The sequence below is a fragment of the Littorina saxatilis genome, linkage group LG7 (genome assembly GCF_037325665.1).
Source record: "Littorina saxatilis isolate snail1 linkage group LG7, US_GU_Lsax_2.0, whole genome shotgun sequence".
NCBI lineage: Eukaryota > Metazoa > Mollusca > Gastropoda > Littorinimorpha > Littorinidae > Littorina > Littorina saxatilis.
In genome coordinates this window covers 14,005,085-14,032,433 of record NC_090251.1, presented here as the reverse complement: position 1 = coordinate 14,032,433, position 27,349 = coordinate 14,005,085, and the positions used below count along the sequence as shown (strand labels likewise).

Genomic DNA, 27,349 nt, shown 5'->3' with positions numbered 1-27,349 from the left:
CCTCACTCCGTGGACGGCTCACGGACTTTCATGCGGGGAGTGTAACCATGCCAACACCACGGAGAGTTGCGGGCCGCCGCCATCTTGTAACGACACCGTTCTGGGCGCATGCGGATGCTGTCCCTTGTGCGCTAAGGTATTTAGTAGTTATCAGCCCGGAATGTATGTGAGTAGTGTCCCTTGTGTGCAGAGGTATTTTGTAGTTAGGGGCCCTGAATGTAGGGGAAGGGCTCCCAGGGGCGGATCAGTTCATTTTATGGGGGGGGTTTCCAAAAGTATATTGTGAAGATATGGGTGTGAAGGCGCGAAGCGCCGAGCCGACGGCGCAAAGCGCCTAGCTTGCTAGGGGGGTCCGGGGGCATGCCCCCCCGGAAAATTTTGTAAAAAAGGATGCAAAATGGTGCAATCTGGTGCATTTTGAGGATGATCATTACCAGTTTCAGGCAGCAGATTTTGTCACTGATTAATACCCCAAAAAAACACCATTTAAAAAAAAAAAATTTGGCTGGGGGGGGGTTTCCGGAAACCCCTGAAACCCCCCCCTCGTCCGCCCCTGGCTCCTAATATGGACCGGCTCCTAATATGGACCACCTCCAGTTCTGACAAACTAACGGCGCTAGAGCGCTCAAAACAATTTCATTCGCTGTATTCATCCTCTCGGGATAACTTGCACATGTCAAAACAGTTGCAAAAAACACAAACCTCAAAACCGTTAGGCTTTTTCTCTTTTTTTCACTTTTGGCAGCGTTCACTCTAAATTTGCCGCCTAAAACGGACTCCTTTCTGTCCACAGCCAAAGCTTTTATTACACAAAACTTGCTATATATGACAGATAAGACCGTATGTGTTACATTTTAGCAGTGTTGACCCCGAGTTTTTACTGCAAACAAAAAATAATAGCAAAATATCAAAGTATGTGTGAGTCCCCTAATATGGACCACCTTCAAAAAATCGAAGAAAATGAAAGCTAAAGGCTATTTTCATTTATTCAGTAAGAAGCTTGCTGAAAATAACCTATAACTAGCCCTCGAGATTTAAAAAAAAATATAACAAATAGTCTTCTTTTCGTGGAAGTTGATAATTTCACTTATTTTCACTATGTTTTTGATAAGCTTCTTTAGTTTCCTGGTGTGCTTCAAATAATGCTTTCATCAACCCAAAACAGATAAATCTAAAGCATATTCTAATTAGTCTGACCTGCACACTAAGTTGTATCATGTTATTTTGAAGTATAGGGGGCTTTTTACAGTGATTCGTGAAGGCCTCTCCACTGGTCCATATTAGGCGCCCAGGCTCCTAATATGGACCATTTGTGATTTTGTCTGTATTTAATTTTTCCTGAATGTCTATAAAAGCTATTTTACTCTAATTAGGCCTAACGGTTAACCTAAGAGAGAAGGACTACCAAACACAAAATAAAACTTCTTCGCAAGAAAACAAGCTAGTTATCAGCATGAAACAAAAAGCGGTTCATATTAGGAGCCCTTCCCCTATGTGAGTAGTGTCCCCTGTGTGCAGAGATATTTTGTAGTTATGGGCCCTGGGAGTATTTTAGTTTACTTTGATTGTTTGCTTTACATTAAATCATAGACTTCAGGGTTGGTTGTCATAGTATTTAGGATTGTATATATATATATATTTACTAGATGATTACCCGCTTCGCCGGGAAGAAGTAGAGCCGAATACCAGGCTGCGCCAGGGACCCGGCTCTGCCGGGTGTACGCCGGCTTTGCCGGCGCACGAAGGAAAGGAGATAAACGCGCAAAACACTGGAAACCTTCTAAAAATAGTAACGTGCAGTGACCTTCTAAAAATAGTAACGTAGTAACGGGAATATGGATTGACGCCACACGGAGGAAGGGAGATAATCGCGGCTGAAAACACTGGAGAAGATAAGGAAGAGTTACTGGTAGTGGATCCCGACAACAACAACAACAAAAAACAAACAAAAAAAAAAGGTTCAGCGCGCACAGCGCTGCGCGCTGAGAGCACGTGTTGAAATATCTCATCGATGAGGTTGTGTCCGGGGTGTAGCTGAATACGGTGTCCAAATTTGAAAAAGATCCACCGAGAACTTTGGCCGTGCATCGCGAACAGACAGACAGACAGACAGACAGACACTAGTCGTATATATATATATATATAGATATAGATATAGTACTCCCCCGATAGCGGCGTATGGCTGCCTTTTTGGCGGAGTAAAAACGGTCATACGCATAAAAAAAAACCCACTCGTGCAAACAACACGAATCAGAGTGTACGTGGGAGTTTCAGCCCATGAACGAGTACGTATGGTGCCAATTGAATCATGCTTCCAGGCTGATAGATTCACTATCTTTCTTCAGCTACATGTGCAGTCTAAGGGCATGTTTTTTCTCCTGAGGTAGACATCACGCTACGGTCGAGCTGGAAGGTTTATTTTTTTAACACACAGCTTGACTTTTCATTGAGACAATTAATCTGTTTGCGTTCCACGCAGAAATGTTTCTCTGAAACAAATGGTAAAACATATGGTCGAAAACAGGGATCGACATGATAATATGTAAATTAGCTCCCGTGGTGTGTGTGTTTGTGTGTGTATGTGTGTGTGTGTGTATGTGTGTTTGTATGTTTGTGTGTGTGTGTGTGTGTGTGTGTGTGTGTGTGACGTTTGTGTGTGTGTGTGTGTGTGTGTGTGTGTGTGTGTGTGTGTGCGTAAGTGTGTGTGTGTGTTCATGTGTGTGTGTGCGTGCGTGCGTGCGAGCGTGGGTGCGTGCATGTGCGTTGTTGGGCCCGAATGCGTTGTGTTGACTAGTATTGTGAATTTTGGACAAACCTCAGTAGGCAAACAATATTGTGAATTGTGGGCCACTTTCGTGCTCAAGCCACTTACGATCCAAACACCCACGATCATAAATGTTGCAAACACGAAACCATCATTTTGTTTTGTTTTGTTTCCGTTTTCATAAAACGCCGAGTGAAAATGTTTTATTTCGGCCACGACTGGCGTTCGCATAGAAAAACACTGGCGTGTGTTCCCGTTTGTTTGACCTCCGCTGGTGCTATTGTCAGGTGTATGTAATTGCGCACGATTCTGGTGAAGCTGTTTGTCACGATCGGGTGACGGAGACCAGGAAGGTGTCACTCAGTGGAGTGCCTGTTCTTGGTCGTGTATGATAGAAAGCGCCTGTGCGTGATATTGGGTTACAGCAGAGTTTGCTGACGGTGCTCTACGAGCACGGATGTTTTGTATCGCACGAGTTTTACAGTGGAGGTTTCTGCTGTCATAGCTAGGGCTGACGGTTTTTCGCTGACAGCGCACACGGGATTTTCACGGATTGAGTTTCTCGTGTCTTTTTCTGCTTGGGAGGCAGAATTGTGTATAGCTGGACTGGGTTTTGGGACAAGGTCAGTCACGTGTATTTGGCTAGGTTGTCTGACAGAGACACAAGGACGGCACACTTGACACCCAGCGGCAGAAGGGGAAGGATCGTATACACAGTTTCTAGAGTATGATGGTTTTTCACCGAGTATTATATTCGGCACTCTAGGGGAACTTCCACTAGTTTTTCCTTTCTCCCTGCCACGTATTTTGCTGAGGACAAGTCGTCAATTTTCCTTCGTCGGCGATGGCTTTCGCATAAGGATTCGACAAGGGGTTCTGGACGGTTTTGGTCACTGTTGACGAACAGAGGCTGGTCCAGGGAGGAAGCGGACTTTGCTTCCATTGAGAGTACAATCATAGGCTTTTGAGGTAATAAATCATTATTTAACGCTGTTGATGAGTCTGTGTTGTGGAATGAAATACTCTCTGTTGTTCTTTCCAGGTTAGCGCATAATTTACTCTCTGTGACGCTAAAATACTAATCTGTATATGGTTTTTGCAGATAGGGAGAGAAGGACGGAAAATGACTGTTTTGTTGTTGTAAAAAGTCCATTTTGTGCAGGCCCACGTGCTCGATGAGATATTTAAAGATGACATGTTTTAAGGTGGTGGGTGAGGGGTAGCTGACATGTTTAGTGCACCGATGCTTTCTGTTTGCAGCCTTCGTTTCGTTTCGCTTCGTTCGCCTCGCTTCGTTACGTTCCTGTAACATCTGCACGGCTGACTCTGGCGGGAACTGTTGAGGCTACGCTAACCAGGAGACCGGCTAACCAGGAGACCGGCTAACCAGCGGACCGGCTAACCAGCGGACCGGCTAACCAGCGAACCGACTAACCAGCATACCGGCTAAGCAGCAGCAGCAGAGATAAAGCTAAGTGCACCATGTCGTACGCACCCCGTTGACCACCGTTGTCTTTTCGTATCTATGATTTCATTGGAGTAGTGACAACGTGGGGTGTGTGACACCTGCACGAACTAGGGCTTTTCGGACAGAACATTCTCATTTAACTATATTTACACGGGTTCAGCGTGTTCCTATAATTTTCTACATACTACTGGCATTTTGTCAGTGAACACTGGTTTTTTACGTGTTGAGAACGTAAAAGGAACATATTTTGAGTGAAGGCTCGAGGGAGGTGGAGAGTTTATACATAAACAGGCGTCTGAAACTTATACTTTTGTTGACTCTATTTAATTGTATGACTGCGAGAGTGGATCGTGGTGTGGTTAGTTAATTAGTAGTAATTAACCGGTTCATAATCACCTTGAGTGATATATTGAAACGTGACACATGGGGGCCAAGCCGGGATTTACTCAGTTAATTTCTGACTGATAAAGACCCACCAATTAAGGATAACTAAGAGCAGATAATCTCGTCAGTGCTCGACTTATTTTCTGCTTGGTGCTACCCTTTTTTGTATAGTTTTGATCATATACCACACCTCAAGCGATTCACATCTTGCAGGAAATGTAAATTGTAATTTGTGAGTTATTGTATGCGCTAACTGTGATTACTTCCCTTTCCTTTGTTTGTGAATCTTTGTTGTTGTACGTTCAGAGTTTTCCGTTGCAGAGAGCTGAGCGGGGTTAACGGATTTGTTGTTCGTTTTACTCAGTTTTCTCTACATTGTTGTTTCGCATTCTGTAACAGGTTACATTTCTACCGTCTTGTTTTACTTGGATTTTTCTCCATATTTTGACTTTGTTGGAATTTTGGGGGGGAAGGGTCCGAGGACTTCTGTCCTAACCAAGGCTGTGGGAGACACTCTGTTTCACCGCAAAAAGCAGCCGATAAAGTAGGCCACGGCTGTGGGAAACACTTTGTTTCACCGCAAAAAGCAGCCATAAAGTAGGCTACGCGATTTGTTCTACACCGTTTGGATTTTTCTTCTGCATTTTCTGGTTGCTGGATTTTTGTATCCACCGCTTTCATCACCGCGTGTTCTAGCTATAGCTGCGTTAGACTTATTTTGGTAATAAAGCTTTGCTAAAACTAACCATGGCTACAGGGGGATCTCCTACGAGGAGAATAACTTTCGAGACTCCTGGGAGCGAGCAACCGACTGAGCGAGACGCACGCGTTAGAGCCCGAAGCGTTCTAAAACGCTTAGAAGTAGAACGGAAGGAAGAATTTGAGCGACTGACAAGAAAAGAAGAACGTGACCGACAGGACAAGAAGGACGAACTTGACAGACAAGAAAGGGAACGACAGGCAGAACGACAGGCTGAACGAGACAGACAGGAAAGGAAAGAAGAACGTGACAGACAGGAAAAGAAAGACGAACTTGACAGACAAGAAAGGGAACGACAGGCAGAACGAGACAGACAGGAAAGGAAAGACGAACTTGACAGACAAGAAAGAGAACGAGACAGACAAGAAAAGAAAGACGAGCTTGAGAGACAGGAACGACAGGCCGAGCGTGACAGACAGGAACGGAAAGAGAAAGAGCAGGCGGATCGCGATCTCCAGCTAGAGCTAGCTAGGCTACAGGCCGAGAAGGGTACGCTTACTCAGGCTAGCGCGCCGACGTTTGTTGCCGACCGTACGAGACTGCCGACGTTCGACGATGACAAGGACGAGCTCGACGATTTTTTACGCCGGTTTGAGCGCATTGCATCTGACCAGAAGTGGGAAGAGGCCACGTGGGCTAGCCGCCTTAGCACCTGCTTAAAAGGACGCGCATTACAGCTCTACAATGCTTTGGATGACGACGAGGCGAGAGACTATCAGGCACTTAAGAAGGCGTTACTCCAGCGCTTTAACCTGACTGCTGAAGCCTACAGACGACGTCTGCGTAACAGCAAGAGACTGAGCGGCGAGCTGAGTCATCAGTTTGTGGCACGCCTTAATCTCTACCTGCGGCGCTGGGTGGAGATGGCCGAAAAGGACTGGACCGTCAACGACCTTGCCGACCTCATTGTCATGGAACAACTGATGTCCAGCCTGCGACCTGAGGTGGTGACCTTCGTGCAGGAACACCAGCCAAAGACTACTCAGGAGGCAGCCGACTGGATCAGAGTGCACGAGGACGCCCAGGCGATCTCCGGCAAATCTTCAGGCTCACGGCCAGGAAAATCGGGAAATTCGGGTTCTTCAGGACCCAAGGACGGGAAGGACGATCAGGGACACAAGGGATCGAGTTCCAGATCTGACATCCAGTGTTACTACTGCAACAAGCGGGGCCACGTGAAGAAGGACTGCCACAGGAGACAGGCTGACCAGAAGGGCGTTCACTTTGTTGGCAGTGAGGAGTTAAGGGACGTCACGAGCTCATGCACCATTCCACAACTCTGCGTTCCGTGCTCCAGGAAACATTTCCAGCCCCACTGCAACGTCTACGTTAACGGAGTGAAGGGCGAAGGTCTGCGGGACACAGGGGCAGACATGATAGTGGTTCGGGCGAGTCTAGTTCCAGCTATGGCCTACACAGGAGACAGCATCAGGGTGAGAATGGCCGAGGCATCTCACGCTTACGACTTGAACACGGCAGTGATCAAGGTCGTAACCCCGTTGTTCACGGGGACCATTGTGGCCGTCGTCATGGACGATCCTCCATGCGACCTGCTCATTGGAAACCGGGTCCAGTTTGTGGACGGCGTCACCAGGGAGGTTCCCGTTTATCGGGCTCCCGACGTCATTTCAGTGCTCACGCGGGCACAGGCGGAGCGAGAGGACAAACCTCTCAAACCCCTACCTGCTGCACGAGCTGCCCTGGGGAACGTGACCCCCGCGCTTCTCGCGAAGGCTCAGGATTCTGACCCGACCTTAGCTACTCCTCGGGAGCATGCGAAGTCGGGGAAGGTGAAGCTGAGCGGGAAGCATGGGAGGTCAAGGTTCCTCAGGGACAAGAAGTTGCTCTACCGTGAGTTCAGCAACCAAGAAGGTACATTCAAACAGGTTGTCGTGCCTCGCGAGTTTCGCGAGGGTGTCATGGCAACGGCACACGACTCGATTCTGGGAGGTCATCTTGGTACCAAGAAGACCACGGATCGTGTCTGGCGCCACTTTTACTGGCCAGGCATCTGCACGGATGTCCGACGTTTCTGTGCGTCCTGCGATAAGTGCCAGAAGGTGGTTGCCAAAGGAAGGGTGAGGAAGGTCCCCTTGGAGAAGATGCCGCTCATCGACGAACCCTTTCGTCGGGTGGCAGTGGACATCATCGGGCCCATCTTGCCTGCGTCTGAGGACGGAAACAGATACATTTTGACCATGGTGGACTACGCTACTCGATACCCAGAGGCGATCCCTCTGAAATCGATTGAAGCCACGCGAGTAGCTGAGGCTCTGGTTACTATGTGGTCCCGGCTGGGAATTCCATCAGAGGTACTCACCGACAGAGGCACGCAGTTCACGGGAGGAGTGATGGCGGAGGCAGCACGACTGCTATCACTGGAGCAGCACTTCACCACTCCTTACCATGCTCAGTGCAACGGACTGGTGGAAAGGTTCAATGGCACCTTGAAGACCATGCTGAGGAAACTAGCTCAGGAGAAGCCACGCACGTGGGACAGGTACATCCCAGCATTGCTTTTTGCATACCGCGAGGTTCCTCAGGAGAGCTTGGGCTTTTCCCCATTTGAGTTGTTGTACGGCAGACAGGTACGCGGTCCCATGGCTATCCTGCGTCAGGCTTGGACGGACGAAGAAGCCGACGAGGAGGTGCAGACGACAGCGACCTACATCGTAGAACTCAGGAACAGGATTGAAGAGACCTGCAAATTGGCTCAAGAGAACCTGGGAAGAGCAGCACAGCGTTACGCGCGAGGATTCGACCGCAAGGCACGACCGCGCAGCTTCAAGATCGGAGAACGGGTGTTGCTACTTCTACCTGTCAAACACAACAAGCTACAACTGCAGTGGCAAGGACCTTTTGAGGTGACAGCGAAAGTGGGCCAGAACGACTACAGGATCATGATGCACGGGAAAGCACGCCTGTACCATGCCAACCTGCTGCGCGCCTACATAGAGAGGACAGCCTACGGGGAGAAGAACAAAGACCAGAAGAACAAAGACAAGAAGACAGAGAAGGTTGCAGTTATCAGGGGTGAAACGAGGGGTTGCTCGTTCTTGAGGACGACCTTTCTGTCTGGAAACAGACCATCAACCTCTGCAATATCTTCAGGTTGCAAGGTTGGCAAACGCCAGACTTATGCGCTGGGCGTTGATTCTCCAACCGTACCAATTCACGGTACGCGTCATACCGGGCGCCAACAATGTTGGAGCTGACTTTCTCTCTCGGGCTGGAGAGGAGAACATGACTGTGAGCGAAACCGAGGTTTCGTCTTGAAGAGGGGAGGTGTGTCACGATCGGGTGACGGAGACCAGGAAGGTGTCACTCAGTGGAGTGCCTGTTCTTGGTCGTGTATGATAGAAAGCGCCTGTGCGTGATATTGGGTTACAGCAGAGTTTGCTGACGGTGCTCTACGAGCACGGATGTTTTGTATCGCACGAGTTTTACAGTGGAGGTTTCTGCTGTCATAGCTAGGGCTGACGGTTTTTCGCTGACAGCGCACACGGGATTTTCACGGATTGAGTTTCTCGTGTCTTTTTCTGTTTGGGAGGCAGAATTGTGTATAGCTGGACTGGGTTTTGGGACAAGGTCAGTCACGTGTATTTGGCTAGGTTGTCTGACAGAGACACAAGGACGGCACACTTGACACCCAGCGGCAGAAGGGGAAGGATCGTATACACAGTTTCTAGAGTATGATGGTTTTTCACCGAGTATTATATTCGGCACTCTAGGGGAACTTCCACTAGTTTTTCCTTTCTCCCTGCCACGTATTTTGCTGAGGACAAGTCGTCAATTTTCCTTCGTCGGCGATGGCTTTCGCATAAGGATTCGACAAGGGGTTCTGGACGGTTTTGGTCACTGTTGACGAACAGAGGCTGGTCCAGGGAGGAAGCGGACTTTGCTTCCATTGAGAGTACAATCATAGGCTTTTGAGGTAATAAATCATTATTTAACGCTGTTGATGAGTCTGTGTTGTGGAATGAAATACTCTCTGTTGTTCTTTCCAGGTTAGCGCATAATTTACTCTCTGTGACGCTAAAATACTAATCTGTATATGGTTTTTGCAGATAGGGAGAGAAGGACGGAAAATGACTGTTTTGTTGTTGTAAAAAGTCCATTTTGTGCAGGCCCACGTGCTCGATGAGATATTTAAAGATGACATGTTTTAAGGTGGTGGGTGAGGGGTAGCTGACATGTTTAGTGCACCGATGCTTTCTGTTTGCAGCCTTCGTTTCGTTTCGCTTCGTTCGCCTCGCTTCGTTACGTTCCTGTAACATCTGCACGGCTGACTCTGGCGGGAACTGTTGAGGCTACGCTAACCAGGAGACCGGCTAACCAGGAGACCGGCTAACCAGCGGACCGGCTAACCAGCGGACCGGCTAACCAGCGAACCGACTAACCAGCATACCGGCTAAGCAGCAGCAGCAGAGATAAAGCTAAGTGCACCATGTCGTACGCACCCCGTTGACCACCGTTGTCTTTTCGTATCTATGATTTCATTGGAGTAGTGACAACGTGGGGTGTGTGACACCTGCACGAACTAGGGCTTTTCGGACAGAACATTCTCATTTAACTATATTTACACGGGTTCAGCGTGTTCCTATAATTTTCTACATACTACTGGCATTTTGTCAGTGAACACTGGTTTTTTACGTGTTGAGAACGTAAAAGGAACATATTTTGAGTGAAGGCTCGAGGGAGGTGGAGAGTTTATACATAAACAGGCGTCTGAAACTTATACTTTTGTTGACTCTATTTAATTGTATGACTGCGAGAGTGGATCGTGGTGTGGTTAGTTAATTAGTAGTAATTAACCGGTTCATAATCACCTTGAGTGATATATTGAAACGTGACACTGTTTGCGGTTAAGTGTCCAAAACCAATTATCTCCGGTTTCCTCACTTTATTCACGTGGTAATTTACGTGTCACAATAATTACTAATGTGAACTGTTTGAACCAATTCCAGGAAGTTCAGGCCTCCAGGTAGATATTCTTTTGGGACATGCTTCAATGCGCTCGTCTCTGAAAAGCTTCCAGACATAATTCGTCTGTGTAGTGCACAAGGGCATGGTTAACCAGGTTTTCGATCGCAGGCACTATGCGTAGGTGATTGTTTGATGTTGTAACAAGCGTTTAATAAAACAACGAGCACTTTCGACATTCAACTCTTGCTTCCAAGAGTCGAAAGATTTTAAACCAAGTTTTTTTCTTTCTTTAGTGCTACACAGAGCAATTTTCATGCATCATTGATAGTGTGTGTGTGTGTGTGTGTGTGTGTGTGTGTGTGTGTGTGTGTGTGTGTGTGTGTGTGTGTGTGTGTGTGTATGTGTGTGTGTGTGTGTGTGTTGAGCGATTCTGAGAAAACAACTAGACCGGTCTGCATGACATTTTACATACTAATTCTTCAAGATGATATCCCCAAACCATTTGTTCTCCGTTTTTTGATAAATGTCTTTAATGGCGTCATATCCGGCTTTGAGTAAAAGTTGAGGCGCCCTCATTTTTCGATCAACCTGATTGCAATTTTGGTCAAGCAATCGTCGACTTAGCCCAGACTATGAGATTGCATTTCAGCTTGGAGACTTCTGTCAGATCGGCAGATTGACTAAATGTGTTAATTTCGCTTTACGCGATTTTTTTTCAGTTGGAAGGGGAGCAGTGTGGAGGTCCGTGGAACGCGCTGGGCAGCTGTGCTAAGGGTCTGACCTGTCGTCCAACCTCCACCGCCTCCCCCGTCCTGGGGGCTGGGGGGTATTTTTCCGAAACCTGGGACCCTGCAGGGATATGCGTGGACCCCGCAAGTGAGTGTTCTGATATATATACAACTTCAATATAATAATCTTCTTTACAGCAACAATACACATTAAAAAAATCTTCAAATAAATAGAAACACAATCTCTTACACAATGCACAATTCAAATAAATCGATCGTTACCAACTACAATCACAAATCATCGCTTCACAAAATGATGGGACACCATCGCACATACACACGCTCACGAGAAAAAAATCACAAATCATCGCTATACATAATCATGGGACACCATCGTACACACACACACACACACACACAAAACACACACACACACAGGCACGTGCGGGCACATACAAACGCTCACCAGAGCAAAATACCAAAAATTAAACCTCTTAAAATAATAACAAAGCTTGTTTGTGTGAGGGGACAATTAAGTACTGAGAGCTTACTAATCACACTAAAACACTTCGGTCTGACTTGCTCTTCGTGCTCAAGTGATTTCAGAGCAGTGAAACATCCAATTCCATTGACGTAAAAAAAAAAAAATTAATACAAAAAATGGAAAGAGTGCATCTGGCTTTGGTCATGAGAAATTCATATTTCTCTTTGTTTATGAAACATTTCAATAGATTAAAAAAAACAAATTGAAAGAGTGGATCCTGCTAGGGATCCAGTAGTTTACTCTGAATCGCTCTACACACACACACACACACACACACACACACACACACACACACACACAGACACACATACACCACGACCCTCGTCTCGATTCCCCCTCTAGCTCTATGTTAAAATATTTAGTCAAAACTTGACTAAATGTAAAAAGAAGAAACAAGTCGCGTAAGGCGAAAATACAATATTTAGTCAAGTAGCTGCCCTTTTTCAGCAAGACCGTATACTCGTAGCATCGTCAGTCCACCGCTCATGGCAAAGGCAGTGAAATTGACAAGAAGAGCGGGGTAGTAGTTGCGCTAAGAAGGATAGCACGCTTTTCTATACCTCTCTTTGTTTTAACTTTCTGAGCGTGTTTTTAATCCAAACATATCATATCTATATGTTTTTGGAATCAGGAACCGACAAGGAATAAGATGAAAGTGTTTTTAAATTGATTTCGAAAAAAAAATTTTGATAATAATTTTTATATATTTAATTTTTAGAGCTTGTTTTTAATCCGAATATAACATATTTATATGTTTTTGGAATCAGCAAATGATGGAGAATAAGATAAACGTAAATTTGGATCGTTTTATAAATTTTTATTTTTTTTTACAATTTTCCGATTTTTAATGACCAAAGTCATAAATTAATTTTTAAGCCACCAAGCTGAAATGCAATACCGAACCCCGGGCTTCGTCGAAGATTACTTGACCAAAATTTCAACCAATTTGGTTGAAAAATGAGGGCGTGACAGTGCCGCCTCAACTTTCACGAAAAGCCGGATATGACGTCATCAAAGACATTTATCAAAAAAATGAAAAAAACGTTCGGGGATTTCATACCCAGGAACTCTCATGTCAAATTTCATAAAGATCGGTCCAGTAGTTTAGTCTGAATCGCTCTACACACACACACAGACACACACACAGACACACACACAGACACACGCACATACACCATACCCTCGTTTCGATTCCCCCTCGATGTTAAAATATTTAGTCAAAACTTGACTAAATATAAAAAGGTTATATGTATCGATTGGAGATTGGATTTCCCTTCTTTGAGTCATGTGACGTCAGAGGCCGACAAAACTTTATAATTTGGCTTTTCAGGTTGACCGAAACTTCAAAGGAACTCAAAAAAAAAAAACCGTCATGTGTTTGATTGCATGTGTGTGTGCTGTTCAATGTCAAAGCAACAACAAAGTGAGTACATGACGTGTGTTTTGTAGTTCCTTTGAAGTTTCGGTCAACCTGAAACGCCCAAATATGAAGCTTATGTGTTTGATTGCATACATGTGGATTGCATGCATGTGTGTGTGTGCTCGTTCAATCGTCAAAACAACAACAAAGTCATAAGTACCTGAAAGGAATTCGATCGATACATAAATGTTATTTGCGTGTTTGACCAAAATATGACATTTTACACAGATCTCGACAGTCATTGTTCACCTCGACCGCTAGCGCGGTCTCGGAGAACAATGACTGTCTCGATCTGTGTAAAATGTCATATTTTGGTCAAACACGCAAATAACGTATAATATATTATGAACATGATTTGTGATGGTTCTACGTCACAGAGTAATAAGTGCATTGTTTGACAAAGATTGTGCGTGTGTGTGTGTGTGTGTGTGTGTGTGTGTGTGTGTGTGTGTGTGTGTGACAGTGTGTGCGTGCGTGCGTGCGTGCGTGCGTGCGTGCGTGCAGGCGTGTGTATGTGTGTGTGAGAAGCCATAATCCCGATTTCAGAACATTCTTCTGAGATGATAAGATACGGAAAAAAAACCACCCCAAAATTTGTCTTTGTTATCTTCATGGTTTATAGGGCGTGATACGCATTTTAAGAAACCGACCCAGAAGAGATAAGTTTCGATGTTAGGAGCAGTGATGTGTCAAGTGTATAGCTTGCAGCGGCTTTCACATGACACGAACCTCGAGGGCAAAACGAAGAGTAATGAACAAGCAGACATCACAAACTAATCACCGTAAAACCATTGAAACAAAAAACCGACAGTGACGGGTAGAATCCGCATGGCTGCGCACGTGTCCACACTCAAAATAATCCGAAAGCCCGCATGACACTAATGCTCGATGATGGAGAAACACACACAGACAAACAGATTGATACACGCACAGAGAGAGAGAGAGAGAGAGAGAGAGAGAGAGAGAGAGAGAGAGAGAGAGAGAGAGAGAGAGAGAGAGAGAGAGAGAGAGAGAGAGAGAGAGAGAGAGAGAACTCAGAAACGGTTTACTGTGAAGCCATTGGCCCGTACACAGAATGGGAGGGGGGGGGGGGGGGATCGAAACGATCGCGATATGTACATTTGGATATTATCCTGCATAACCATGTTATTTCTTCAGTCCAACACTTAGACTGTTTACAGTTTGTATTTCCGCCGTTGTTATCACGCGCGAATCGAATGCGATTTGGTAAACAGTCTTAGTGTCTGTATGCCCATCAAGTCACAGCGTTTGTACATAACACGTCTTAGTGTCTGTATGCCCATCAAGTCACAGCGTTTGTACATAACACGTCTTAGTGTCTGTATGCCCATCAAGTCACAGCGTTTGTACATAACACGTCTTAGTGTCTGTATGCCCATCAAGTCACAGCGTTTGTACATAACACGTCTTAGTGTCTGTATGCCCATCAAGTCACAGCGTTTGTACATAACACGTCTTAGTGTCTGTATGCCCATCAAGTCACAGCGTTTGTACATAACACGTCTTAGTGTCTGTATGCCCATCAAGTCACAGCGTTTGTACATAACACGTCTTGGTGTCTGTATGCCCATCAAGTCACAGCGTTTGTACATAACACGTCTTAGTGTCTGTATGCCCATCAAGTCACAGCGTTTGTACATAACACGTCTTAGTGTCTGTATGCCCATCAAGTCACAGCGTTTGTACATAACACGTCTTAGTGTCTGTATGCCCATCAAGTCACAGCGTTTGTACATAACAGTCTTAGTGTCTGTGTGCCCATCAAGTCACAGAGTTTGTACATAACAGTCTTAGTGTCTGTGTGCCCATCAAGTCACAGAGTTTGTACATAACAGTCTTAGTGTCTGTGTGCCCATCAAGTCACAGAGTTTGTACATAACACGTCTTCCACGTGCGTTCTGAAGTCAGCGGCAGGCGAAGTGACGTTTTGTTTTGTCAACAATAAACGTTCCAATAACCTTGTTTTTACATTTAGGGCCAAAAAAAAAAAAATAGGTCTGTTTACGGTAACCCGACCGACCCTAGTTTTTAGGCCCGACCCTAATCTTTTTTTTGGATCGTCTGAAAAAAAAAAAAAACCCCGCATCCAAAATAGAGCTGTTTGCGCTCAAACAGCAGACGACAGAAGGGAGGTAAGCTCAAAGTACTGTTTATAGTTATGTTGGGCAAAAACAGGGATTGATGATGTCACGATCGGGTGACAGAGACCAAGAAAGTGTCACTCAGTGGAGTGCCTGTTCTTGGTCGTGTATGATAGAAAGCGCCTGTGCGTGATATTGGGTTACAGCAGAGTTTGCTGACGGTGCTCAACGAGCACGGATGTTTTGTATCGCACGAGTTTTACAGTGGAGGTTTCTGCTGTCATAGCTAGGGCTGACGGTTTTTCGCTGACAGCGCACACGGGATTTTCACGGATTGAGTTTCTCGTGTCTTTTTCTGCTTGGGAGGCAGAATTGTGTATAGCTGGACTGGTTTTGTGACAAGGTCAGTCACGTGTATTTGGCTAGGTGGTCTGTCAGAGACTCAAGGACGGCGCACTTGACACCCAGCGGCAGAAGGGGAAGGATCTAATACACAGTTTCTAGAGTATGATGGTTTTTCACCGAATATTGTATTCGGCACTCTAGGGGAGCTTCCACCGGTTATTTCCTTCACACTGCCACATATTTTGCTGAGGACAAGTCGTCAACATTCCTTCGTCGGCGATGGCTTTCGCATAAGGATTCGACAAGGGGTTCTGGACGTTTTTGGTCACTGTTGACGAACAGAGACTGGTCCAGGGAGGAAGCGGACTTTGCTTCCATTGAGAGTACAATCATAGGCTTTTGAGGTAATAAATCATTATTTAACGCTGTTGATGAGTCTGTGTTGTGGAATGAAATACTCTCTGTTGTTCTTTCCAGGTTAGCGCATAATTTACTCTCTGTGACGCTAAAATACTAATCTGTATATGGTTTTTGCAGATAGGGAGAGAAGGACGGAAAATGACTGTTTTGTTGTTGTAAAAAGTCCGTTTTGTGCAGGCCCACGTGCTCGATGAGATATTTAAAGATGACATGTTTTAAGGTGGTGGGTGAGGGGTAGCTGACATGTTTAGTGCACCGATGCTTTCTGTTTGCAGCCTTCGTTCGTTCGATCCGATTCGTTCGTTTCGTTTCGCTTCGTTCGCCTCGCTTCGTTACGTTCCTGTAACATCTGCACGGCTGACTCTGGCGGGAACTGTTGAGGCTACGCTAACCAGGAGACCGGCTAACCAGGAGACCGGCTAACCAGCGGACTGGCTAACCAGCGAACCGGCTAACCAGCGGACCGGCTAACCAGCGAACCGACTAACCAGCATACCGGCTAAGCAGCAGCAGCAGAGATAAAGCTAAGTGCACCATGTCGTACGCACCCCGTTGACCACCGTTGTCTTTTCGTATCTATGATTTCATTGAAGTAGTGACAACGTGGGGTGTGTGACACCTGCACGAACTAGAGCTTTTCGGACAGAACATTCGCATTTAACTATATTTACACGGGTTCAGCGTGTTCCTATAATTTTCTACATAATACTGGCATTTTGTCAGTGAACACTGGTTTTTTACGTGTTGAGAACGTAAAAGGAACATATTTTGAGTGAAGGCTCGAGGGAGGTGGAGAGTTTATACATAAACAGGCGTCTGAAACTTATACTTTTGTTGACTCTATTTAATTGTATGACTGCGAGAGTGGATCGTGGTGTGGTTAGTTAATTAGTAGTAATTAACCGGTTCATAATCACCTTAAGTGATATATTGAAACGTGACACATGGGGGCCAAGCCGGGATTTACTCAGTTAATTTCCAACTGATAAAGACCCACCAATTAAGGATAACTAAGAGCAGATAATCTCGTCAGTGCTCGACTTATTTTCTGCTTGGTGCTACCCTTTTTTGTATAGTTTTGATCATATACCACACCTTAAGCGATTCACATCTTGCAGGAAATGTAGATTGTAATTTGTGAGTTATTGTATGCGCTAACTGTGATTACTTCCCTTTCCTTTGTTTGTGAATCTTTGTTGTTGTACGTTCAGAGTTTTCCGTTGCAGAGAGCTGAGCGGGGTTAGCGGATTTGTTATTCGTTTTACTCAGTTTTCTCTACATTGTTGTTTCGCATTCTGTAACAGGTTACATTTCTATAGTCTTGTTTTACTTGGATTTTTCTCCATATTTTGACTTTGTTGGAATTTTGGGGGGGAAGGGTCCGAGGACTTCTGTCCTAACCAAGGCTGTGGGAGACACTCTGTTTCACCGCAAAAAGCAGCCGATAAAGTAGGCCACGGCTGTGGGAAACACTTTGTTTCACCGCAAAAAGCAGCCATAAAGTAGGCTACGCGTTTTGTTCTACACCGTTTGGATTTTTCTTCTGCATTTTCCGGTTGCTGGATTTTTGTATCCACCGCTTTCATCACCGCGTGTTCTAGCTATAGCTGCGTTAGACTTACTTTGGTAATAAAGCTTTGCTAAAACTAACCATGGCTACAGGGGGATCTCCGACGAGGAGAATAACTTTCGAGACTCCTGGCAGTGAGGAACAGACAGAGCGAGACGCACGCGTTAGAGCGCGTAGTTTGCTTAAACGCAAGGAGCTGGAACGTAGGGAAGACATAGAGCGACAGACGAGAAAAGAAGAGCTTGACAGACAAGAACGACAGGCCGAACGTGAGAGACAGGAACGACAAGACGAACGTGACCGACAGGATAAGAAAGACGAGCTTGACAGACAAGAACGACAGGCCGAACGAGACAGACAAGAAAAGAAAGAGAAAGATGAACGTGACAGACAAGAACGGAAAGAGAAAGAACAGGCTGAACTTGAGAGACAGGAACGACAGGCCGAACGTGACAGACAGGACAAACAGGCGGATCGCGATCACCAGCTAGAACTAGCTAGGCTACAGGCAGAGAAGGGTACGCTTACTCAGGCTAGCGCGCCGACATTTGTTGCCGACCGTACGAGACTGCCGACGTTCGACGATGACAAGGACGAGCTCGACGACTTTTTACGCCGGTTTGAGCGCATTGCATCGGACCAGAAGTGGGAAGAGACCACGTGGGCTAGCCGCCTTAGCACCTGCTTGAAAGGACGCGCATTGCAGCTCTACAACGCTTTGGAGGACGACGAGGCGAGAAACTATCAGGCACTAAAGAAGGCGTTACTCCAGCGCTTCAACCTGACTGCGGAAGCCTACAGACGACGTCTGCGTAACAGCAAGAGACTGAGCGGCGAGCTGAGTCATCAGTTTGTGGCACGCCTTAACCTCTACCTGCGGCGCTGGGTGGAGATGGCCGAAAAGGACTGGACCGTCAACGACCTTGCCGACCTCATAGTCATGGAACAACTGATGTCCAGCCTGCGACCTGAGGTGGTGACCTTCGTGCAGGAGCACCAGCCAAAGACTACTCAGGAGGCAGCCGACTGGATCAGAGTGCACGAGGACGCCCAGGCGATCTCCGGCAAATCTTCAAGCTCACGGCCAGGAAAATCGGGAAATTCGGGTTCTTCAGGACCCAAGGACGGGAAGGACGATCAGGGACACAAGGGATCGAGTTCCAGATCTGACATCCAGTGTTACTACTGCAACAAGCGGGGCCACGTGAAGAAGGACTGCCACAGGAGACAGGCTGACCAGAAGGGCGTTCACTTTGTTGGCAGTGAGGAGTTAAGGGACGTCACGAGCTCATGCACCATTCCACAACTCTGCGTTCCGTGCTCCAGGAAACATTTCCAGCCCCACTGCAACGTCTACGTTAACGGAGTGAAGGGCGAAGGTCTGCGGGACACAGGGGCAGACATGATAGTGGTTCGGGCGAGTCTAGTTCCAGCTATGGCCTACACAGGAGACAGCATCAGGGTGAGAATGGCCGAGGCATCTCACGCTTACGACTTGAACACGGCAGTGATCAAGGTCGTAACCCCGTTGTTCACGGGGACCATTGTGGCCGTCGTCATGGACGATCCTCCATGCGACCTGCTCATTGGAAACCGGGTTCAGTTTGTGGACGGCGTCACCAGGGAGGTTCCCGTTTATCGGGCTCCCGACGTCATTTCGGTGCTCACGCGGGCACAGGCGGAGCGAGAGGACAAACCTCTCAAACCCCTACCTGCTGCACGAGCTGCCCTGGGGAACGTGACCCCCGCGCTTCTCGCGAAGGCTCAGGAATCTGACCCGACCTTAGCTACTCCTCGGGAGCACGCGAAGTCGGGGAAGGTGAAGCTGAGCGGGAAGCATGGGAGGTCAAGGTTCCTCAGGGACAAGAAGTTGCTCTACCGTGAGTTCAGCAACCAAGAAGGTACATTCAAACAGGTTGTCGTGCCTCGCGAGTTTCGCGAGGGTGTCATGGCAACGGCACACGACTCGATTCTGGGAGGTCATCTTGGTACCAAGAAGACCACGGATCGTGTCTGGCGCCACTTTTACTGGCCAGGCATCTGCACGGATGTCCGACGTTTCTGTGCGTCCTGCGATAAGTGCCAGAAGGTGGTTGCCAAAGGAAGGGTGAGGAAGGTCCCCTTAGAGAAGATGCCGCTCATCGACGAACCCTTTCGTCGGGTGGCAGTGGACATCATCGGGCCCATCTTGCCTGCGTCTGAGGACGGAAACAGATACATTTTGACCATGGTGGACTACGCTACTCGATACCCAGAGGCGATCCCTCTGAAATCGATTGAAGCCACGCGAGTAGCTGAGGCTCTGGTTACTATGTGGTCCCGGCTGGGAATTCCATCAGAGGTACTCACCGACAGAGGCACGCAGTTCACGGGAGGAGTGATGGCGGAGGCAGCACGACTGCTATCACTGGAGCAGCACTTCACCACTCCTTACCATGCTCAGTGCAACGGACTGGTGGAAAGGTTCAATGGCACCTTGAAGACCATGCTGAGGAAACTAGCTCAGGAGAAACCACGCACGTGGGACAGGTACATCCCAGCATTGCTTTTTGCATACCGCGAGGTTCCTCAGGAGAGCTTGGGCTTTTCCCCATTTGAGTTGTTGTACGGCAGACAGGTACGCGGTCCCATGGCTATCCTGCGTCAGGCTTGGACAGACGAAGAAGCTGACGAGGAGGTGCAGACGACAGCGACCTACATCGTAGAACTCAGGAACAGGATTGAAGAGACCTGCAAACTGGCTCAAGAGAACCTGGGAAGAGCAGCACAGCGTTACGCGCGAGGATTCGACCGCAAGGCACGGCCGCGCAGCTTCAAGATTGGAGAACGGGTGTTGCTACTTTTACCTGTCAAACACAACAAGCTACAACTGCAGTGGCAAGGACCTTTTGAGGTGACAGCGAAAGTGGGCCAGAACGACTACAGGATCGTCATGCACGGGAAAGCACGCCTGTACCACGCCAACCTGCTGCGCGCCTACATAGAGAGGACAGCCTACGGGGAGAAGAACAAAGACCAGAAGAACAAAGACAAGAAGACAGAGAAGGTTGCAGTCATCAGGGGTGAAACGAGGGGTTGCTCGTTCTTGAGGACGACCTTTCTGTCTGGAAACAGACCATCAACCTCTGCAATATCTTCAGGTTGCAAGGTTGGCAAACGCCAGACTTATGCGCTGGGCGTTGATTCTCCAACCGTACCAATTCACGGTACGCGTCATTCCGGGCGCCAACAATGTTGGAGCTGACTTTCTCTCTCGGGCTGGAGAGGAGAACATGACTGTGAGCGAAACCGAGGTTTCGTCTTGAAGAGGGGAGGTGTGTCACGATCGGGTGACAGAGACCAAGAAAGTGTCACTCAGTGGAGTGCCTGTTCTTGGTCGTGTATGATAGAAAGCGCCTGTGCGTGATATTGGGTTACAGCAGAGTTTGCTGACGGTGCTCAACGAGCACGGATGTTTTGTATCGCACGAGTTTTACAGTGGAGGTTTCTGCTGTCATAGCTAGGGCTGACGGTTTTTCGCTGACAGCGCACACGGGATTTTCACGGATTGAGTTTCTCGTGTCTTTTTCTGCTTGGGAGGCAGAATTGTGTATAGCTGGACTGGTTTTGTGACAAGGTCAGTCACGTGTATTTGGCTAGGTGGTCTGTCAGAGACTCAAGGACGGCGCACTTGACACCCAGCGGCAGAAGGGGAAGGATCTAATACACAGTTTCTAGAGTATGATGGTTTTTCACCGAATATTGTATTCGGCACTCTAGGGGAGCTTCCACCGGTTATTTCCTTCACACTGCCACATATTTTGCTGAGGACAAGTCGTCAACATTCCTTCGTCGGCGATGGCTTTCGCATAAGGATTCGACAAGGGGTTCTGGACGTTTTTGGTCACTGTTGACGAACAGAGACTGGTCCAGGGAGGAAGCGGACTTTGCTTCCATTGAGAGTACAATCATAGGCTTTTGAGGTAATAAATCATTATTTAACGCTGTTGATGAGTCTGTGTTGTGGAATGAAATACTCTCTGTTGTTCTTTCCAGGTTAGCGCATAATTTACTCTCTGTGACGCTAAAATACTAATCTGTATATGGTTTTTGCAGATAGGGAGAGAAGGACGGAAAATGACTGTTTTGTTGTTGTAAAAAGTCCGTTTTGTGCAGGCCCACGTGCTCGATGAGATATTTAAAGATGACATGTTTTAAGGTGGTGGGTGAGGGGTAGCTGACATGTTTAGTGCACCGATGCTTTCTGTTTGCAGCCTTCGTTCGTTCGATCCGATTCGTTCGTTTCGTTTCGCTTCGTTCGCCTCGCTTCGTTACGTTCCTGTAACATCTGCACGGCTGACTCTGGCGGGAACTGTTGAGGCTACGCTAACCAGGAGACCGGCTAACCAGGAGACCGGCTAACCAGCGGACTGGCTAACCAGCGAACCGGCTAACCAGCGGACCGGCTAACCAGCGAACCGACTAACCAGCATACCGGCTAAGCAGCAGCAGCAGAGATAAAGCTAAGTGCACCATGTCGTACGCACCCCGTTGACCACCGTTGTCTTTTCGTATCTATGATTTCATTGAAGTAGTGACAACGTGGGGTGTGTGACACCTGCACGAACTAGAGCTTTTCGGACAGAACATTCGCATTTAACTATATTTACACGGGTTCAGCGTGTTCCTATAATTTTCTACATAATACTGGCATTTTGTCAGTGAACACTGGTTTTTTACGTGTTGAGAACGTAAAAGGAACATATTTTGAGTGAAGGCTCGAGGGAGGTGGAGAGTTTATACATAAACAGGCGTCTGAAACTTATACTTTTGTTGACTCTATTTAATTGTATGACTGCGAGAGTGGATCGTGGTGTGGTTAGTTAATTAGTAGTAATTAACCGGTTCATAATCACCTTAAGTGATATATTGAAACGTGACAGATGAGAAGAAATGAACTGTGAAACACCATAGAGAGGGGAGAAAAAAAAAAAAAAAAAAAAAAGCCGACCTACCGACCCTATTTTTTCACCCTATGTTACCGTAAACAGACCTATTTTTTTTTGGCCTAGTCAAGTTTTGATTTTAATTCTAAATTGTGAACTTTTGGCAGTCTCTGTTTTTGGAATTTTTACTTTTTCTTATTGTTTTCTTTGTGATTTCATTCTTGACTCCTTCCGTCTTTACAGAATACCGTCACGACCACAGCCCGTGTGTGAGGCTGATGGAAGAGTATCGAGATTATTTCGAGTCTCGGGGACGACGCAGCGCTGACGTCCATCCGGTGACGTCATCTGACGAAACGGATGACGCAGAAACGACAACGACGGAGATGGAGACGACCACCGTCAGCTGTGTGAGAAAACCCTCGTGCACCCCTGATGGTAATATTAATTTCTTTTTCTTCCATTTTAACGTATGGTTGTTCGTTTGTTTTTGTCATTCTCTCCATCGTTTCAAGCATAATTTGTATACGCCTCACCCACCCTTACCCTTTTAAAATGAACAACTGGATCTCAAGTATTGACTGACTGTAAATTTACAGAAAAGACATTCTTTAAGTCGTATACGCCAAGTTTAGACCAGACTTCTGAAACATTTTGTTTTTTAAACGTTAGGCCTACAACCTTCACCATGCTTCCTGGGTTGTGGACGACCCAGAGCCTCAAAAAAAGTGTCTGCAGTGTATCTCTAAAACTATTGGGAGTTTTTGATTGAGACTGTATGTATTCATCAAACACTATAGAACCTTTATGTCGGCCAATTTTTTCAAGGATTATCTTTGTAAACAAACAATCAATAATGACGTCATTTGAACTACACTGTCCGGATGTTGTGGGTCGTGGAAAGAAGGCATTTTACGGTGTTTATCCCCATTTGGATGGCGTGGGTCGTGGAAAGAAGGCATTTTACGGTGTTTATCCCCATTTGGATGGCGTGGGTCGTGGAAAGAAGGCATTTTACGGTGTTTATCCCCATTTGGATGGCGTGGGTCGTGGAAAGAAGGCATTTTACGGTGTTTATCCCCATTTGGATGGCGTGGGTCGTGGAAAGAAGGCATTTTACGGTGTTTATCCCCATTTGGATGGCGTGGGTCGTGGAAAGAAGGCATTTTACGGTGTTTATCCCCATTTGGATGGCGTGGGTCGTGGAAAGAAGGCATTTTACGGTGTTTATCCCCATTTGGATGGCGTGGGTCGTGGAAAGAAGGCATTTTACGGTGTTTATCCCCATTTGGATGGCGTGGGTCGTGGAAAGAAGGCATTTTACGGTGTTTATCCCCATTTGGATGGCGTGGGCCGTGGAAAGAAGGCATTTTACGGTGTTTATCCCCATTTGGATGGCGTGGGTCGCGTATGACCCATACTCTGCAAAGTGGTGGCAAAGAGTGAATCCCTATTCGGATGGCGTGGGTCGTGTACAACCCATACTTTTTACGTTGAATCCTTACTTAGAAAGTATGGGTCGTGCACGACCCACATCATCCGGACTGTGTAGTCCAAAGCGTGATCCGGTGAAGGTTAAACATATCATTTATAACTGAGGTGGAACAGGAAGAACTTTTTGCATAGATCCTCAACTCAATGAAAGTACAGGGCTACCTCTCTTCAAAGATGGTGCGCATTGCGATCACAAATTAGTATGCGTACAAGAAAGAAACGGAGAGAACACTTATCTTCTGAGAACAATTAAACGGATGTTCGAAGGCAGACAGCTATTGCTTCCCTTGGATTTCCAATAGATGTGCACGATTGTGTGTGTGTGTGTGTGTGTGTGTGTGTGTGTGTGTGTGTAACAGTGTGTGTGTGTGTGTGTGTGTGTGTGTGTGTGTTTGTGTGTAACAGTGTGTGTGTGTGTGTGTGTGTGTGTGTGTGTGTGTGTGTGTGTGTGTGTGTGTGTGTGTGTGTGTGTGAGTGTGAATAATAACAAGAATTCACTTTATTGTCACGAAACATACTTGTGTATGAGACATTAATAAACAAATCCTTTTTTCTTTTTTTGGTAAACAATCGTACACAAATTTCCCCGATTTAGTGCGCCTTCTTGCAAATGTTGGCTGGGTACGTCATATAAATAAACAAGTTCGTTGATTTCTTTCATTCATGATTTTTGAAAATTGTACATAACAATTATTTATGTTCTGTGCAATTATTCAGTAAATGTGTTTCATCTTTTTATACCCCGCGTCTTTTGCATTATCTGTATTTGTGTACGATCTACTGGTTTCAATTTTTAGGTTATGGTCATGTGTATGTGCGTGCTAGCGTAACATTTGTGTGCGTGAGTATGCGTGCGAGCATACTTGCGCGTGGACGTATGCATTTTATGCGTTTGCGTGGCTATGCATGTAAATAGAGAGATATAGATACAAGACGTGTACCTGTACGTGGAGCTATGACGTCACGCGTTCTGGAAACTTGGTCCAGGTTCTCCACTACTAGAACTGCACAACGCGAAGCAGACGATCTATTCACAGTCACTTCGATGAAAGAAAGCCCGTCCAAAATTAGCTCTGATACTTCTCACTTCTGTGGTCCGTATATACGCAACACGCCGCATGTGCTTGAAAGTGACGTGGAATTACTATTATGTGCAAAATTGCAAGAATCCCTCTGACTATTTCGTGTGCGGAAATGCCTTCTCTCTTCGGTGCGAACAAATCCTCTCACATTTACCGTGTATTTCCTGAAAACAGCACACTGAAATCCGCTAATGCGTACCCTACGCCTGTTCATGTTAGTTTACTATGCTGATACTGTACAGACGGAGACAATTTAGAATGAAACGCATTCGTCTTCAGCGCGTCAACTCTCTGGAATCCATTTTACACGTGCACGTCGTGTTGGCTAGCGCGACATATAGAACTTGGAAAACGCGTGACGTAAAAGCTCGATTTGATCTTCTTGTCGTTCGCCAATGTTAAACTTGGAGTCCAGCTCTGGTAATGAAGCTGGTGGTCTTATGAAGAGCCTCCACAGGTCCATGCAGCTTCTCATGAAGGGGCACCGGCCTGGTCCAGATCTCTCTCCTCAGGGGCTGGAGATTTCTGCAGTCCTGCAGGATGTGGGCTGCATCCTGCTCTGCGTCTCCACAGGGAGCTCGATTTGATGACGTTACACGTACAGGGAGCGTCATAGCTACACGTACACGCACAGGTACCCGTCTTGGCTACACGTCGTGAGATCTATTTCTCTGGAATATGCATTTGGTTACGTGCGTGTGTTTCAGGAAGTTTCCTTCCCCGACAGTGTGATGGGTGTGCGGGTGAATGTTGGTGCGCCTTTCACGACGGTCGAGAGATCAAAGGCACCAGAGGCCCCTACCGCACCGTCAGGTGTTGATTACGTCACCCTACCGATGACGTCATCAAATTATGCCTTATGTCATCACGACGTAGCATTTTTAGTGTCAACCCGTTGAACGAGCCACTGATAAGTAATAATTAATATGCTTACTTTTTCATATTTGCCTTTTTGCTTTTAGACATTTGTCATTTGATAATGATATCACGAAAATGTGTAGTAGGTGTAATTTCACCGGCACAGTGACGCAAAAAGACGGTTCTAGCACGTTATCCCAAATTCCTTGATACTTTTTGTAGTCTACATTGTATATTTCTTGGAAGTGCTGTGTGTCCGTCAATTAGTTTTCTTTGAACACACTCATTTTGGTCTGTGGTAGTTATATTCTTTGATTGTTGAAAATGTTGCTTCTACGAAATTCACTCCTGCTTGATAATGATTGTGGTCTTTCTCAAATGTGTTTGTTTCTTTCGTTATGTGTTGATTTTAATTTCCTCAAATTTGTCTCAACAAAAGCAAAGTTTAGCCCATTCCGCTAGTTTGTGTTGGTATGTATGCGTGTAAATTAAATACGTGCGAGAGAGAGAGAGAGAGAGAGAGAGAGAGAGAGAGAGAGAGAGAGAGAGAGAGAGAGAGAGAGAGAGAGAGAGAGAGAGAGAGAGAGAGAGAGAGAGAGAGAGATGAGAAAACACTGCTATTTCAGATGATTTTATTGTTCAGAAAAATTGCAGCTTAAAAAAATGAAAAATGAATAAATAAATAAATAAATAAATCAATAAAATAAATGTAAATAAAATTAAACAAAATAAAATTGAATAAAATAAATAATAAATAAAATTAAATTCAATTGTTCAAATAGCATTTTGATGGAAAATGGATGTAAAAACTTTCATGAAAGTGCTACATAAAACTGGGATCTACATGTGTATAACTTGGGTTACAAAATGCAATATAAAGGGCAGATATGTAAATCTTTGGGAAAAAGACTCAGTTTTGCTTAGTTCGATGACTGTTCTTTCATGACAATAAATTAATTTGGTGTTTTACAATGACGAAAGAACCGTGGTCCGAAAAAGTGACCCGAAGTATAAAAGCAATTGCACATTTCCCAAACGCATAAATCGTATCACAGGAGAAGTAACACAATTGTACATAAAAAGTTACAGAGTATTCACTGCCTGCATAAATCTATGTATAAATCTATAAATCCAGAATGTCTGTGACCTTTCCCGAGTGACCCGGAAAGAAAACATGAGTGATAGGTAGTGCCTGATTTTATAATTGTGTCCATGTTGGTGTTGTCGGAAAATCCCTCAGACGTTCTTGACTTTAGTGTGGCACTCAATTTCTTCAACCTCAGTCAGGCGCTTACAGGCGCCAGATAGTATCTGCGAAGAGCTGCCTTACCCCAACCTAAACTGTGCCTCTACTATCGACTTTCTCACCAACATAGAAAAAAAACACTCTCTCTATCACAAAATCGACCTCCAGCTATCTTCAAGGCCTAAGTGCGGACTCGTCAAAAATCACTTGCCACTGACTTGCCCAAACCTTAACTTTGCCTCTACTATCGACTTTCTCACCAACATAAAACAAAATCACTGCCTCTATCACTAAATCAACCCCCAGTTCTCTT

At 46.0% G+C, this 27,349-nt stretch overlaps 1 protein-coding gene and 1 long non-coding RNA gene across 2 annotated transcripts; both read left to right on the top strand.

Annotated features, from left to right (window-relative positions):
* On the top strand, positions 1–26,242 carry LOC138970750 (insulin-like growth factor-binding protein 1; the record flags this gene model as incomplete). Its single annotated transcript, XM_070343250.1, is given in 4 exon segments — positions 1–136; positions 11,022–11,178; positions 22,600–22,794; positions 25,640–26,242. Coding segments are annotated over 4 exon segments (601 nt in total), but the record flags the coding sequence as incomplete, so codon positions are not given.
* LOC138970751 (uncharacterized) lies at positions 14,697–22,486 on the top strand. Its single transcript, XR_011457060.1, has 2 exons — positions 14,697–15,201; positions 22,359–22,486. It is a non-coding gene; the product is annotated as an uncharacterized lncRNA (long non-coding RNA).
* Positions 26,243–27,349: the final 1,107 nt, after the last annotated feature.